Raw genomic sequence first — 15,063 nt, 5'->3', positions numbered from 1 at the left:
GACTATTAAAAAAAGGAATTATTCTAATTAAAGATCTAACGATTTTCTATATTTTTATTTCACCCTTCGATCAGTTCTTATTTATCGTAGAAAAGAGAAAAAGAAAAGTAAAGGAAAAAAAAAAAGAAAAAAAAAGAAAAAAAAAAAAAAAGAAAGAAGATTTTTCTCTTGAAAGTATTATCCTTTTTATCTTTAATTTTTTTATTCCTTACTTTCTTTTTTTTTTTTTTTTTTTTTTTTTTGTTTACTCCTCTTTTCTTTTTTTCCATTAAAATATTGAGAACGTGAAATTAGGCAGCTGCATTGGACAATGACAGAAGCAAAGTGAAGGGTTGTACGTTAGGAGCTTTAACTAAGGGCTAAGGGCTAATGTCACAGGCACGTGCAACCACATCCCGTGCACTTTTTGTCTCGCTCATTATCCCTTTCCTCTCTCTCTCTCTCTCTCTCTCTCTCTCTCTCTCTTTCTCTCTTTCGCTCTCGCTCTCTTTCCTTCTATATTTTTTATTCGCTATCTTACTTGCGCACGCCTACATAAATACGAAAATTATGGTTAAACGAGACCACATAACCACCCGCGAAGGAAACGTTCTTTTCGTTTAACAACCCCCACTCTAATCCCACCCCTTCTCTTCTTCATTCCTCGTCTCTATTATAATTTTACTCGGTTGACAAAGGAAACTTAATGACATGGTGGAAAATCAGAAACCGAAGGAGAGAGAAAGAGAGAGAGAGAGAGAGAGAGAAGAAATCACGATTGATAGAACGAGAACAATTTTATTCGTCTACAAGCATTATTATTCATTATTATATTAATTAGTATTAAATGTAGTTAAAGAAAGAAAAAAAAAATATATATATATATATATATATGTTATATTCGTTTAATAAAATATTCTTCTATAAATAATAATTATATTATATATATATATATATATGGATAATAATGGAGTATATTATTATTATAATATAATGTTTCAATAATAATGATGCAATATATATATATATATATATATATATATATATATATATATATATATATATACTAACAAAAATCGGAAGATTAAGTAACGAAAAAGAAAAAAAAGAAAAAAAGAATTAATAAACAACATCGAAATTTGATGAACACGAAAAATTACATTACTTAGTAATTAGTCGATATTATTGATTAATTCTTGTCAATCGATGCTCCTCATCTTTATTATCGATGCATTGTTATTGCTGACAATAAATGGTTCAAGATAATCGCTCCGATATAAAAATAAACGTGAGTCAGTACTTCTTGCGAAATTTTACATTCACTCACCCACACTACATATACACATACACGTACACACGCAACACACACACACACACACATTCACATATAGATACGTGCACGATTTAATTGATTTTAATAAGAATTTCATGTCTCTTATGAAAAGCTGAGGGAAAAAGTTTGAAAAATGATATTCAATATCATTTACTCCTTTTTCTAAAATATTTCAAAATTCATTGTCAAAATCGTACTATTTATTTAACATCATTTAACGTTATATAATTTTCTAATTCGACGAAATAATATTAACTTTAAAGAAGCACCGAAACGAAATAATTAGATATGCAAAGTTATGTAAGATATATTTATCATGTCGAAGATCTTTGATAAATTTTTTTTCTCTTTTCTTTTTACCTCTTTAATCATCTTTTGAAAAGTTTCTTTCTTTTTGTAGACGTCACAAACACACACACAAACACTCAATATTATCTTCCTCGTCGAAGATCGTAGAGTCAGAAAAAAAGAAAAAAAAAAAGAATAACGTCTTATCGAACGCGATTATTAACTTGCAATAAAAATATAAAGAAACAGAAGAAAGAAAGAAAAAAAGAAAGAAAGAAAGAAACGAAATGAAACGAAACAAAAGGAAAAAAGAAAGAAAGAAAGAAAGAAAAAAAAAAAAAATAAAAAATAAAAGAAGAAGAAAACAAATTTAGTATTCAATTATCGTCCTCTACTTCTCATTTGACATTTCTATTTTTTTCATTTATTTTCCCGATTTTGAAATGATTAAACCACGAGATGATGGTGTTTGAAAATTAAGGGGAACGAAGAAAAAAGAAAAAGCAAAAAAGGGAAAAAGAAAAGAAACCAATAAAAGAGAGGAAAAAGGAAATTGCAAAAATATATTTAATATAATTATTATTTATAAAACGGATATAACGTATAAAGCGTTAACGCGTATGCGTCTATCAATGAGCCATCCGATTAGTTGAGCAAAGCAAGTATGCAGGTTACAACGGAGATATCCTATCTCTCTTTGTACAGAAAAAAATATAATGATAAAGTACGAAAACATGGTTGGTTGGCGGGGGTTAGTAGCAGTCATTTATTAGCTCACCATCGTCTATATTAACCACCAGAACGAAGACTTGTCCGAACTAATCGGTTCTTTGTCTTCCTACGTATAATAGTAACATTAATTTCTAATTATTAATAATATTTAATCTATTTCGAGATATTATTTATATTATATAGTGATCAATAAAAGTGTTATAAAATATATATATATATATATATATACATTGACAAATAAAAGAAAGAAAGAGAGGGGAAAAGAGTGATTTGACGAAAGGATATATACAAATATACACACACGTACGAGCGCACAACAAAACACACCAAAAAAAATATACACACATACATACACACACATACATATACATATATATATATATATATATATATATACATATATATACATGCATATATATAAAATATTGGAAACATGAAACTTCGATTTTTATACGCGATCCTCCTAATGGCGATCGTAATGATCAAAGGTGAGATATTTTAGTGATTTTGTTAATTAGTGAATGGTTAAACGTATCGTGTAACGTTTGAAAATAATTATTTATGATACGTGATCATATTCTGAATGATATTTGTAATCGTGTTATTAAAATACGGCGAATTCTTCTTTTCCTTTGAATTTTTATTAACAGCCGAGGATGACGTGGATACAGATAATATACTCGACAATAAAGATTTCGGAGACATTATAAATAAGGAAAGTTCCGGAAACCGAGGACGATCTCTAAATGCTGATGTAAAAAACAATGACGAAAGACAAACCGATTCAGGCACTGATAACGAAAACACCGATTCAGGCAATGGCGAAGGATCCGCCGATTCAGACACTGATAAAGAAAATTCAGAATCAAACCTTGTTGAACAAAACTCCGAAATCAGTCCTAAAGAACCCACCGAAGACATTCCTAAAGAATCCACCGAAGTCATTCTTAAAGAAACCTCCTATCCAAGCAGTAACGAAGGAACCAACAGCACTGAAGAAGGCATAAATACAACAGATGTAACAACCATTACAAGTTTAGAGGATTACCCATACCAAGTTCTTGGAGAAAACGGAAAACCGTGTATATTGTCGAGGATGACGATCTCATTAACTATGAATTACAACACCACAAATAAAGAGGTATTAGATCGATTAACATCTATATTTAAAATTAAATAATAATACTTTTAATTATTAACTGAATATGAATTAACGGAATATGAAAAGGAGAAAAATATGTATATTTGTAGAAATAATTATTTGACCTTTTCTTTTATTTAATTGATTGATGTTATAATCAATATCGCTCGCTTTTATAAATAATCTAATAATAGAATTTTAATACTTGATTTATTTTTAACTTTCTATGATATATATGCATACATATAAACACACACACAGAGAGAGAGAGAGAGAGAGAGAGAGAGAGAGAGAGAGAGAGAGAGAGACTTATTATATACGTTATATTACAGACTTCTACAAAAATCTTGAAAGTACCTTCTATTGTAAAAGTCAATGGTACATGCGAAAATGATACAAATTCTATGATGTTATTTTGGTCATCATTTGGAAACGACACATATATCGTCGATTTTGCGGATACAGATAATGAAACTAACAGCATAGCATTCTATTTCAAGAAGAACGGTTCTACGTTTTCGATTGATCAAATCAATGCAACCATATATATGAATGATAAGATTTTTGTAAATGCGATAGGTTTGTTGTATCATTATTAAAAACGTTTAATAGTTGAAATCAAAGAAATATTTATTTTCTTTATTATATATATATATATATATATATATATATATATATTTTCTTTTTTCTTCATTTATATTTTTATTATATCTTTCTGTTTATTTATTTATTTTCTTCTTGAAATTCGTCCTTTTCATAGATAAAGTCATGTCACTGGAAACCAAATCGGATCTTAATTTGTTCGCTTCTGCTACGGACAGTAAATATGTATGCGACGTTCAAACTGTTGTGAAGGAAGACTTCTTTGAATTATCAATATCAAATGTCAATTTGATAGCTTTCAACTCGAACGATAATATAACATCGATGTCAAGTAAGGATTAATATTAATATTTATATTAATGTTTTTTTTTTTTTTTTTTTTTTTTTTTTGTAAACATTCGATATTATTATTTCCCACCCCCCCTTTCTTTTTTTCTTTTCTCTATATCGAAATATTTTCTAACAAATTATATCGACATTTTAAATGATCAAAAGTGTGATATTATCGGTATAACTCGTTCATCGATTTAATGATATAACGATCTCAATTTATTATTATGTCTAAAAGTGAGTTTTATTATAAATTAATAAAATTATCTGTAACGTGATACAGATATGATTAATGAAATTATGATACGTATTATATATTATATTATATATATATACGTATATTATATTTTCATAATTATTATACTATGTAATATTACTTACTATAGTAGTATCACAAACTGCAGTTATACCGTATAATAATATAGAGTTATTTATGTTATATAATAATTTTATTCAAATATTAACTAAATTTTTGTTATATACACACATAGACATATATATATATATATATACATAATATATATAGTACACTATAATATTATGTTACATAGTATTATAGTTATTATATAATATAAAATATAATTTTTCCAATAAATCCTATGATATTATAGAACACGATATATAAAATATCGTATTTATATTATATTACAGATCTTCATAATATAATATTTTAATAAACAATAAAATATTATATTCTATTATGGAAATATCTAAATATTAAACATGTCGTTCGAATATATTAAAAAAAAAAAAAAAAGACAAAATTATGATACAATACAGTAAGAATTATTTAGATCGTTTTACAAATAATGATAATTATTTTCGAGTAATTACAAAAGAGAAAGAAAAAAAGAAAAAAAACAAACAAACAAACAAACAAACAATATAAAAACGAACGATTTTTTTATTCCAGCAAATTACTGTCCTACCGACGCAACTGCTGCAGTTTTATCTGAATCGGCGAATGTTGGTGCAATAGTAGGTGGTATTATCGGTGCTTTAGTCGTGGTTGGTATCATTGGATTTATAATTTGGCGACGAAGAAGAAACACTTCGTCTGTTCGATCGGAAGTAGCATAATAAATAAATAAATAAATAAATAAAATAAATAAATAAATAAAATAAATAAATAAGTAAATAAATAAATAAAAAAAGGAAAGAACGAAGAAAATAGAAAATTAGAAAAGAAATTAAAAATTTAAAAAGGAAAAAAAAGGAAAAGGACAAAAAAAAAAAGGAAAAGAAAGAAATTTTTCTACACCACGAGACGACCAAAAGAAAAAATTATTTACAAAAGGACACGGTGTTTATAGGAACTTAATCTATTAAAATTTTAATATACATACACATATGTAGATATACATACATATATATATATATATATATATATATATATATATATATATATATATATATATATATGTACGTATGTATACTCAAAATGGGGAAAAAACGAAACAAATAAACAGCAAAAGAAAAGAAGAAAGGAAGATTATTAGGATAAAAAGTTTTGAAACAGAGTAATTGGTTTTTTAGAATAGCACCATGGAGATTTGTTTTTTTTTTTTTTTTTTTAATTTCTTTTTTTTCTATTTCTTTTCGTTTCTTTTTTTTTTTTTCTTCTTTTTTTTCTCTTTCTCTTGCTTTCGACCCCAGTGTATATTTTGTAAATATATCTTCTCTCTATTAAACGTTTGTCATGTTGATTAAACAAATATAATAAATAATTGAATAAAGTGAAATATAAAAAAAAAAAAAAAAAAAAAAAAAAAAAAAAAAAATAAAAAAAAAAAAATAAACGAAAAGAAAAGAAAGAAAGAAAGAAAAGAAAAAGCGGAAGTATAATCCGAACGATCGAATTAACATAATTGATGAAAATAGAGAAATAGTGTTAAATCATTCTCGTTTCGTTTTCTGTGAGAAAAGGAAAAAAGAAGGAAACAAAATAAAGAAGAAGGATGGATAATCGTCCTATCGTATAATAATACGTATTTGTTTATAAATAATGTATTTACATTGAATGATCTACGCGCAACATCGTACGTAATATTCGTTCGTTCAAAAAAATATAAAAAGATTTTTATTAATTTTTGTTAACTTTATTTTTTCTCTTTTCTTTTCTTTTCTTTTGGATTTCTTTTATTCCTATTTCTTCTCCTTCTTTTTTTTCAGTTCCTTTTTTTCTTTTCTTTTTTTTTTAAATACATTCTACAAAAAAAAAAAAAAAAAAAAAAAAAAACAAAAAAAAAAACAAAAGCTCTAAAAGTTCAACAAAAGAAATTGATACTTTATCGAGCTATTAATATTGAATTAAAGGTATAACTTTAGAAATAATATTATTATCAACTTTATTTCTTAAGATTTTTATTTTTCTATTTGTTCGTATATATCGTATATATCAAAGGAGAAAAAGGTAAAAGTAATATAAATGTTTAATATTTATTAAAAATATTAAATACTATTATTATTATTATTATTATTATTACTATTATTATTATTATTATTATTATTATTATTATTATTATTATTATTAATATTATTATTATTACTGTTCTAATTATTATTATTATTATTGTTACTGGTATTACAAATTTTTGAAACGAAATTTGACAAAAAGTATTAATAAAAAAACAAAAATGAAATATCAATGATTAGATAATGTTATCTGTGTTTTATGTTAATGAAACATTTGGAGAGACACACACACACACACACACACAGAGTGAGAGAGAGAGAGAGAGAGAGAGAGAGAGAGAAGAGAGAAATAATTTTTATTTAGAACGCCTAAAAGGCTCTTTAAAAAATATCGATCGTATGTATGATACCGGGAATATAATTCTCGCGTGCATGATCATGACGATAATGATGATTTTCAAATGTTAGTAATATATCAAATGATAAACACTCCCTCCGTTTAACACCTGTTTAGTACATATCGTGTACAGTCTGCCGCAAAATTCACGATTATCCTTCCCTAATTGGTCAAATTTGAAATTTTCCATCGTACTAATTAACGTGCCTTTCGTGGGAACGTGATTAAATCGATTAGATACGTGTGTATATATATATATATATATATATATATATATATATTTATATATACGTACACATAGATAGATAGATAGATAACTAGATTTACACGTTTCGTTAATGTAGATTTTTTTCACTTGATATACATTTTTAGTACCAATTAATATCGAACATTTTCTAATTTTACATTAGAAACATCTGTTATTAGAAACATGAGAAATTGATTTTTTCTTTTTTCTTTCTTTTTTTCTTTTTTTTTTTTTTTTACGAACGCATTTTATTCGTTCTTTATAAATAATTTTTAAATTTAATTATATATATATAAAACTAATAATTACTTCGCATTTCACATATCTTTTCAAGTTAATATAAAGTTCGTAAAAAACTTTTTTTTTTTCACAAATTATATTAAATAATCTACTTTTGATAATAACATTAATACGTTAATATATTTTTAATTTAATAACAAAAAAAATTATATATATATATGTATTAAGAAAAATCGGGCGATTAATAATGAAAGAAGGGAAAAAAATGTAAATAGATAAAAAAGTAAAGAAAATAACGAGAGTAGAGAAATAAAAAAAAATTAATAAACCAATCATCGAAGTGTTCCATAGAAAAATGAACACAAAGATGAACGATAATATTATTTAATAATTATTCCATAGAATCGAATAATTCTTATCGATCGATAATTTATATATTGTATTAATTTTTCTTTTTCTTTTTTCTTTTCAAATTTTTCCTTAGGAAGTTCCTTCCCTTTTGCAGATACCACACATACACACACACACACACACACACAAACATACGCACACGCACAAGCACGCACGCATATACACACATACGCATACGTACACACGCATAACTCTCTTTTACATTCCATTTATTTATTTATTTATTTCTATTTGATTAATCAATCGAATATATGTATTAAATCAAAATAAATTCAATAATACAATTAGAATAATTACTTATGTTCGTACGGATAAATATATAAATTGATTTCTCCGTCTATCACCTATGTGAGATTAGTTTCGTTGGTAAAGCAAAGGAATTATATATAGGTTACACGATAGATATCCTATCTCTTTTAGTACGGATAAAAATATAATAGATAAACTACGAAAACATTGTTGGTTGGCAAAGATTAGTAAATCATTCTCACTATCGTCTTTATTAAACCATCAACGTGTAAGGCTTGATCAAACTAAACTTTGTTCTTTGTTTTCTTATGTATAATAATAATACTAATTCTAATTGTATTTGATATATATATATATATATATATATATATATATATATACCGGGAATTAACGTATCCATATATACACACACACTCCCACACATATCTAAAGTGTATCTACACAAATAAGAAAAGGAAAGGAAAGGAGAGAGAGAGAGAGAGAGAGAGGGGGGGGAGAGAGGGAGAGAGAGTGATCAAATTCCAATATTTTATAAAATATATATATATATATAAATAAAATATTGATATAACATGAAATTTCAAGTTTGGTACGCGATTCTCTTAACGGCAATTGCAATGATCAAAGGTAAGAATATTTGATGAGATTTTGTTAATTAATAATTGATAACGTTAAACGTATAATGTAAAATTTGTAAATAATTCTTTATGATATTGCAATATCGTAAAGAATTATTTTCAATCGTGTTATTAAAAAGTACGGCGAATTTCTTCTTTTTTTTTTTTTTTTCTTTTTCTCTAATTAATTTAATTTTTCTTAACAGCCGAAATAGACGTAAGTACAGATAATTTATTCGATAATAAAGATTTGGGATATATTGTGAAGAAGGAAAGTTTCGGAAATCAAGGACGTTCTCTAAATGATGCTGATGATAATGATGATGACAATTTGTCAAAAAACGAAAAATTTATTGAAATTAATGAAATTGATAAATCAATAGAAAAGCACTTCAACATCATAACCTCTAACTTGAATATTACTGATAATAGCACTGTCGAAAATACCACCACAAGTATCGTTAAAAATACCACCCCAAGTATTGTTGAAAACACCACCTCAAGTACTGACGAAAATATTGAAAGCACATCATCAAAAATATCAGTATCAACCATTGCAAGTTTGGAGGATTATCCATATCAAGTTCATGGAGAAAAAGGGACATGTATATTGTCGAAAATGACGATCTCATTAACTGTGACGTACAACAACACAGAGATGGAGGTATTTTACATTAGATAATATAAATATGTGTGTGTGTGTGTGTGTGTGTGTGTGTGTGTGTGTGTATAATAAAAGTTAATAATAAAAAGTTTATTATAATGTCGCGTAAGCAATGAGAAAAATTATAAAAGAAATATAATAATATTTAACTTTTCTTTCATTTAATTATAATATAATAAATTAATGTATTTGCTTATAATTATTATTTTAATTTTTAATATTAAATTTATATAGTTTATCTTTCTTTGATGCACACACACGCATACATATGTACATATGTATAAATATATGTATATATATATATATACATATATACTTATTTATTTATTTATTTATTTATTTATTTATTTATTTACTAATTATATATGTTATTTTACTTTAGACTGCTAAAACAATCTTGAACCCATCATCTTCTTACATAACGACCAATGGTTATTGCAATGAGCCATATTCTGCTATGCAATTAACTTGGCCGATCGAAGAACCTGAATCAAAAGCAAATCTTAATTTGACAATGGCAAAAATGAACAATATTACTTTTAGTTTGAAGACAAACGATGAAGATTCTAAATTTTCAGTTTTTCAAATACTCGTATCGATACGTTTAGATCCACTTAATTTTCCGGATGCAATAGGTCAGTACATAATTACATTATTAAAGCGCTTTTTAATCGTTTATCCCAATTAATCATTTTTATTTATTATTAATAATAATATCGCCTGTAATACAATTTTTCCTACATTCGTATAATTATTTTGTCTTTTTGTTATTAACTCTTTTTTTTTCTTCATCTTCTTTTTTTTTTCCCCCCTTTTTTTTTCCACCCCCACCTCCCTCCGCCCTTTTAAATCCTACCTTCAGACAAATCTTTAAATAGAACTGGCAAGTGGAATCGATTTTTTTTTTTTTTTTTTTTAATTTTTGTTTCTCTGATTCCTTTCGTTTACTTTTTTCTTTACGTTTATTTGTAATTTGTTGAATTTCTTTATTTTTCCTTTTTTTCTTTAGAAATTTTTTTGTTTTGTTTTTAGAAGCAGACATATTGCAGACTACCGACCCTAATTTAATGTTATTTAAAGCTTCTGCTATTAATGGTAAATATAAATGCAATATTCCAATTATTGTTAGAACAGAATCGGTTGAAATAAAATTGAGCGACGTTGAATTAATAGTTCTCAATACGGATGACAATATTTCATCGAGATACGGTAAGGATTAAATTTGTATATATAATAAATTTCCTTTCTTTTTTTTGTCTTGCTTTTTCTTTTTCTTTTTTTTTTTTTTTCCCCCTAGAAATATTTTCAACCACATCGATCCGTTAATTATTAAAAAGTAATTACGAATTAATAATTATTGTACATTATGAATAAGTTTAATTTATATATTAATAAAATTATCTCATATGTAGGAAAGTAAATATAATATTTATTACATTAATATTATATATATATATATATATATATGTATATATATGTATGTATATAATAGTCATATAATTAAATATATTTTCATGATCATTATATCATATAATATTATAGAATTATTATGATAAATATATAGATCAAAGTTTATTATAGATTATAATTTATTATAAATAATAATTATTATTATATTATACGATATAATTTTTTATTGCAAAATAATATATATCATATAATTGTAATAATAAATATTAAATATTACACGTAATATTTCAAAAATATTTAATAAAATTTTGATTAAATATCTTTCTATCTTTTAACGAGAAGGATTGTATTTAAAATTGATTTTTAAATAAAACAAAGGATAATATTTTTGAAATGAATCGAAGGATTATTTTAAACGAATAATAAATGATTGATTATTTATTTCAGAGGAGAACTGTGTTCAAAATATTGATGAAATTTTTAACGTAGTAAATATTGTTGGAATAATCAGTGTACTTATTATTGCTAAAGTAGCGATTTGTTTCATTGGATATATGATATGGCGACGATAGTGAAATTCGATGATCGCTTTTATGGACATTTTATTAAAGGAAGAAAATAAAAAGAAAAGAAAAGAGAAAAGAACAAGAAAAAAATATCAAAATAAAAAAAAAGACCCTTTTTTTTGTAATATCACGAGGAGGAAGGAGAGGAGATTATTTTTAAAAGAAATTTTTGAAGGAAAAGAAAAGAAAAGAAAAGAAAAGAAAATAAAAGAAAAGAGAAAAAAGAAAAAGATGGAAGAAAAAAAGAGAGGATCACTTTCGTTTAGTTTTCTGTGAGAAAAAGGAAGGGAAGAAAGAATGAAAAGAAAAAACAAAAAGAGAGAGAGAGAAAGAAAAAGATACTTGTTCTATCGCAATATTTATCCTGCTATTTCTAAATGATCATTGTTAATATAAAAATCATTATTGATATGTCTTTATATTCCTTGCAAAATTAATATTAATTCATATAAAATATTACGTTCGTTAATTCGTCGATATTTTTTATCAATCATAAATGATAAAGTAGATATTCGTTTTTAAATGATTATCGACTAATGGTACATTAATTGCTAAAACGAATAAATGAAAAATGAATGAAGGGAAAAAAAGCAATGTAGAGATTATAAAAAAAAAAAAATCAATGCGTTAATAATCATTGACAAAGGAAAGTAAAACGAATGAGAAGAGAAATAAAAGAAAAAGAAAAGAAAAGAAAAATACCTGCGAAAATCTCTTTCTCTACGAAAAAGAGGGAAAGAGAGAGAAACGTACCTTTAAAATTTAAAGGGCATTGTAAGCTTAAGTTACGTATGATTTATCTTGAAAGTTATTTTCTATTGTACGGATAGAAGCAAAACTCCGGAAAATTATTGTACAGGATTCTTACTTACAATAAAATAGAGAAGATAAAGTATTGAATCGAAGGTGAATAGCCTTTCATACTACCACCATACAACAAGTGGACCTTTTCTTTATTTTCCTTGTAAGGTGTATATATATATATATATATATATATGTATTCGAGCGAGCACGTGTTGATAGCTATGGTATACTATGGGATCACTTTACCATTAAGGACTCCTTTTATTTCTGAAATAAAAAATTTATTATTTAATATTACGAATTATAAAATGTATATACATATTTATATTTATAATATATTTATATATGATATATCTTATGTAATATATATATATATATATATATATATATATATGAATGATTTTTAAGATCGTTAGAGAATTATTGTACATTTATATTACATATTATTATATATTTCATATAGAATTTCAAACTTGACACTTAAGGTGTTATATAAATTGTGCTTATACTTTGTGATCTTTTTTTTATTTCTTTTTTGAGATCCTTTTTTTCCCCTTTTCATTCTTTTCTTTTTTTTCTTATATCAAACATCATGATCATCTTAAGCTAATGTTCGTTGCAGTAAAATAAAATTATTATTGTACAATTGTATATTACGTTTTTTGTAATAATATCGAGATTTAATATTATCGAGCGTAACTTGATTTTTATTAATCGATAGATATGATTTTAATTGATCAATCAATCGATCAATCAGTCAAATAATTAATTATGATTTTTTAATTCATTTTCTTCTCCTTTCTTTTTTCCTCTCTTGTTTCTCTTTCTTTTTTTTTTTTATTTTTTTTTTTTTTTTTTTTGATGAACGTGTATCTCCTCCTCCATATCACTTTCAAATAAAATTAATATCAATTATTAATTATAAATCATTTCTAATTTCTAAAAATGGTTCCTCCATTGTACGGTTTCGAAATAGTTAGGTAAACTTAAAGGTTACGAGAATTTATAAATCTCAGTGTGTCAAGGAGAGAAAGAGAAGGGTCACGCGTGCCCAGAAGATTCGGCCACGTGGCTGTATCTAACTTCCAAGAAACGATTTGTTTCTTCTCCAAAGGTTTTGCCCTTTTCTATAAGTTCCTCTCGGATTTCGGAAGTCATTTCTTTCCTTTTCTTTTCTTTTCTAGTTCTTTTTTTTTCTTTTTTTTTTTTTTTTTTTTTTTTTTTTTTTTTTTTTTTTTTCGCGTTAACTCAATATAAAAGAAAATTTTATCAATTCTTTTCTTTTCTCTTTCTTTCTTTCTTTTTATTTTTTTATTTAATTTAATTTAATTTTATTCTAACACTATGCATTAATAACGTTTATAATAAATTTTTATTCGACGAATTTTAAAAAATAAAATATATGTATCAAATATTATATACAAAATTGTACGATACATATATATATATATATATATATATATATATATCTAATAATGATATAAAATTATCTAACAATTATAATAAAAGAAATATATTAATGATAAGGATATTATATAAAAGATTATAATACATAAACAATATATATACAATATATTATACATATATATATATATATATATAACATTTAATTGGACAATCTTTCAATATATTTAAACAATTGATATATATATATATATATATATATATATATATGTATGAATTAAAAAAAAAAAAAAAATAAAGAAGATTCAAATGTAAAAGTATAAAATGTACCATAGATAAGAAATTTCTTTAATAATAGTTATCATCTTTTCTCTATCTTGTTTTTTCTTTTTCTTCCTTCTATTTGTTTTTTTTTTTTTTTTTTTTTTTTTTTTTTTTTCTACGTCTGGAGAAAGCAAGCACAGCATACAAGACGTTCTTCTTCTTCTTCTTCTTCTTCTCTCGGAAGTATGAGGGCGCAGATGGGATTGTGTTTAATGAAGTTTGGCCCGGCTTGCACCTGCCACTTTCGAGGTAGTATCTCGGACCAACGGCCGTTAGGCCGCCTCGAGCAGCCGCCAAGAACAAAATTGGCGGGAACTCAGTAAAATTACATTATAACTCTTGAATAGATCTTTGTTAATATTATTTGGCCCTTTAAAAATCCCTTTTCCTTCTTTATCTTCTTCTTCTTCTTCTTCTTCTTCTTCTTCTTCTTCTTCTTCTATTCTCTCTTTTTTTTTATTTCTTTCCTATCTTTCTTCGTTCGTTCAAATTTCCTTGAACAAATTTTTCTTCCATTACTTCTTCTTTCTCTCAGTTTTTTTTTTGTTTTTTTTTTTTTTTTTTAATAAATAATAACACGATCTCGCACGAATAATCATCAGAAAAGTAATTATTTTAAATATATTATTCGAACGAAATATTATTTCTCTCCTTTTTTTTCTTTTTCTTGACATTTTCATTTTTATAAATATACATATATATATATATGTTAATAATTATGTTGTTATTATATATAATTATATAACTATATTATTATGTAGTTAAGTGTCGTTGTGGAAAGAGTAAACACAAAAAAAAAAAAAGAAAAAGAAAAGAGAAAAAAGAAGAAGAAGAAGCCGGACGATTCCACGCGTGATCAAATTTCTACCGTTTTCACTCCTCTCGCATTTTGATCGATCGTTCGAAAAC

The 15,063-nt window shown here is 25.0% G+C and overlaps 2 protein-coding genes across 2 annotated transcripts; both read left to right on the top strand.

Moving 5' to 3' along the window:
- Positions 1 to 2,399: 2,399 nt before the first annotated feature.
- On the top strand, positions 2,400 to 5,577 carry LOC124955009. Its single transcript, XM_047508778.1, has 5 exons — positions 2,400 to 2,820; positions 2,983 to 3,473; positions 3,806 to 4,052; positions 4,234 to 4,407; positions 5,320 to 5,577. Exons 1-5 carry the CDS (start codon positions 2,766 to 2,768, stop codon positions 5,484 to 5,486), a joined length of 1,134 nt encoding a protein of 377 aa, XP_047364734.1. The 5' UTR covers positions 2,400 to 2,765; the 3' UTR covers positions 5,487 to 5,577.
- Positions 5,578 to 8,620: 3,043 nt separating this feature from the next.
- LOC124955134 lies at positions 8,621 to 12,522 on the top strand. Its single transcript, XM_047509086.1, has 5 exons — positions 8,621 to 8,992; positions 9,189 to 9,646; positions 10,029 to 10,281; positions 10,679 to 10,855; positions 11,504 to 12,522. Exons 1-5 carry the CDS (start codon positions 8,938 to 8,940, stop codon positions 11,626 to 11,628), a joined length of 1,068 nt encoding a protein of 355 aa, XP_047365042.1. The 5' UTR covers positions 8,621 to 8,937; the 3' UTR covers positions 11,629 to 12,522.
- Positions 12,523 to 15,063: the final 2,541 nt, after the last annotated feature.

The sequence above is a fragment of the Vespa velutina genome, chromosome 17, assembly GCF_912470025.1.
Source record: "Vespa velutina chromosome 17, iVesVel2.1, whole genome shotgun sequence".
NCBI classification, from domain to species: Eukaryota; Metazoa; Arthropoda; class Insecta; order Hymenoptera; family Vespidae; genus Vespa; species Vespa velutina.
This window is presented reverse-complemented; position numbering and strand designations above follow the sequence as displayed.

What these genes read in the sequence shown, in the direction of transcription:
- LOC124955009 (XM_047508778.1), top strand. Translation starts at nt 2,766, where the DNA reads ATGAAACTTCGATTTTTATACGCGATCCTCCTAATGGCGATCGTAATG. An exon ending in GGCGATCGTAATGATCAAAG is followed by an intron (nt 2,821 to 2,982) that starts GTGAGATATTTT and finishes TTTTATTAACAG; the next exon opens with CCGAGGATGACGTGGATACA. An exon ending in TAATATAACATCGATGTCAA is followed by an intron (nt 4,408 to 5,319) that starts GTAAGGATTAAT and finishes TTTTTATTCCAG; the next exon opens with CAAATTACTGTCCTACCGAC.
- LOC124955134 (XM_047509086.1), top strand. Translation starts at nt 8,938, where the DNA reads ATGAAATTTCAAGTTTGGTACGCGATTCTCTTAACGGCAATTGCAATG. An exon ending in TAATTTTCCGGATGCAATAG is followed by an intron (nt 10,282 to 10,678) that starts GTCAGTACATAA and finishes TTTTGTTTTTAG; the next exon opens with AAGCAGACATATTGCAGACT. An exon ending in CAATATTTCATCGAGATACG is followed by an intron (nt 10,856 to 11,503) that starts GTAAGGATTAAA and finishes TATTTATTTCAG; the next exon opens with AGGAGAACTGTGTTCAAAAT.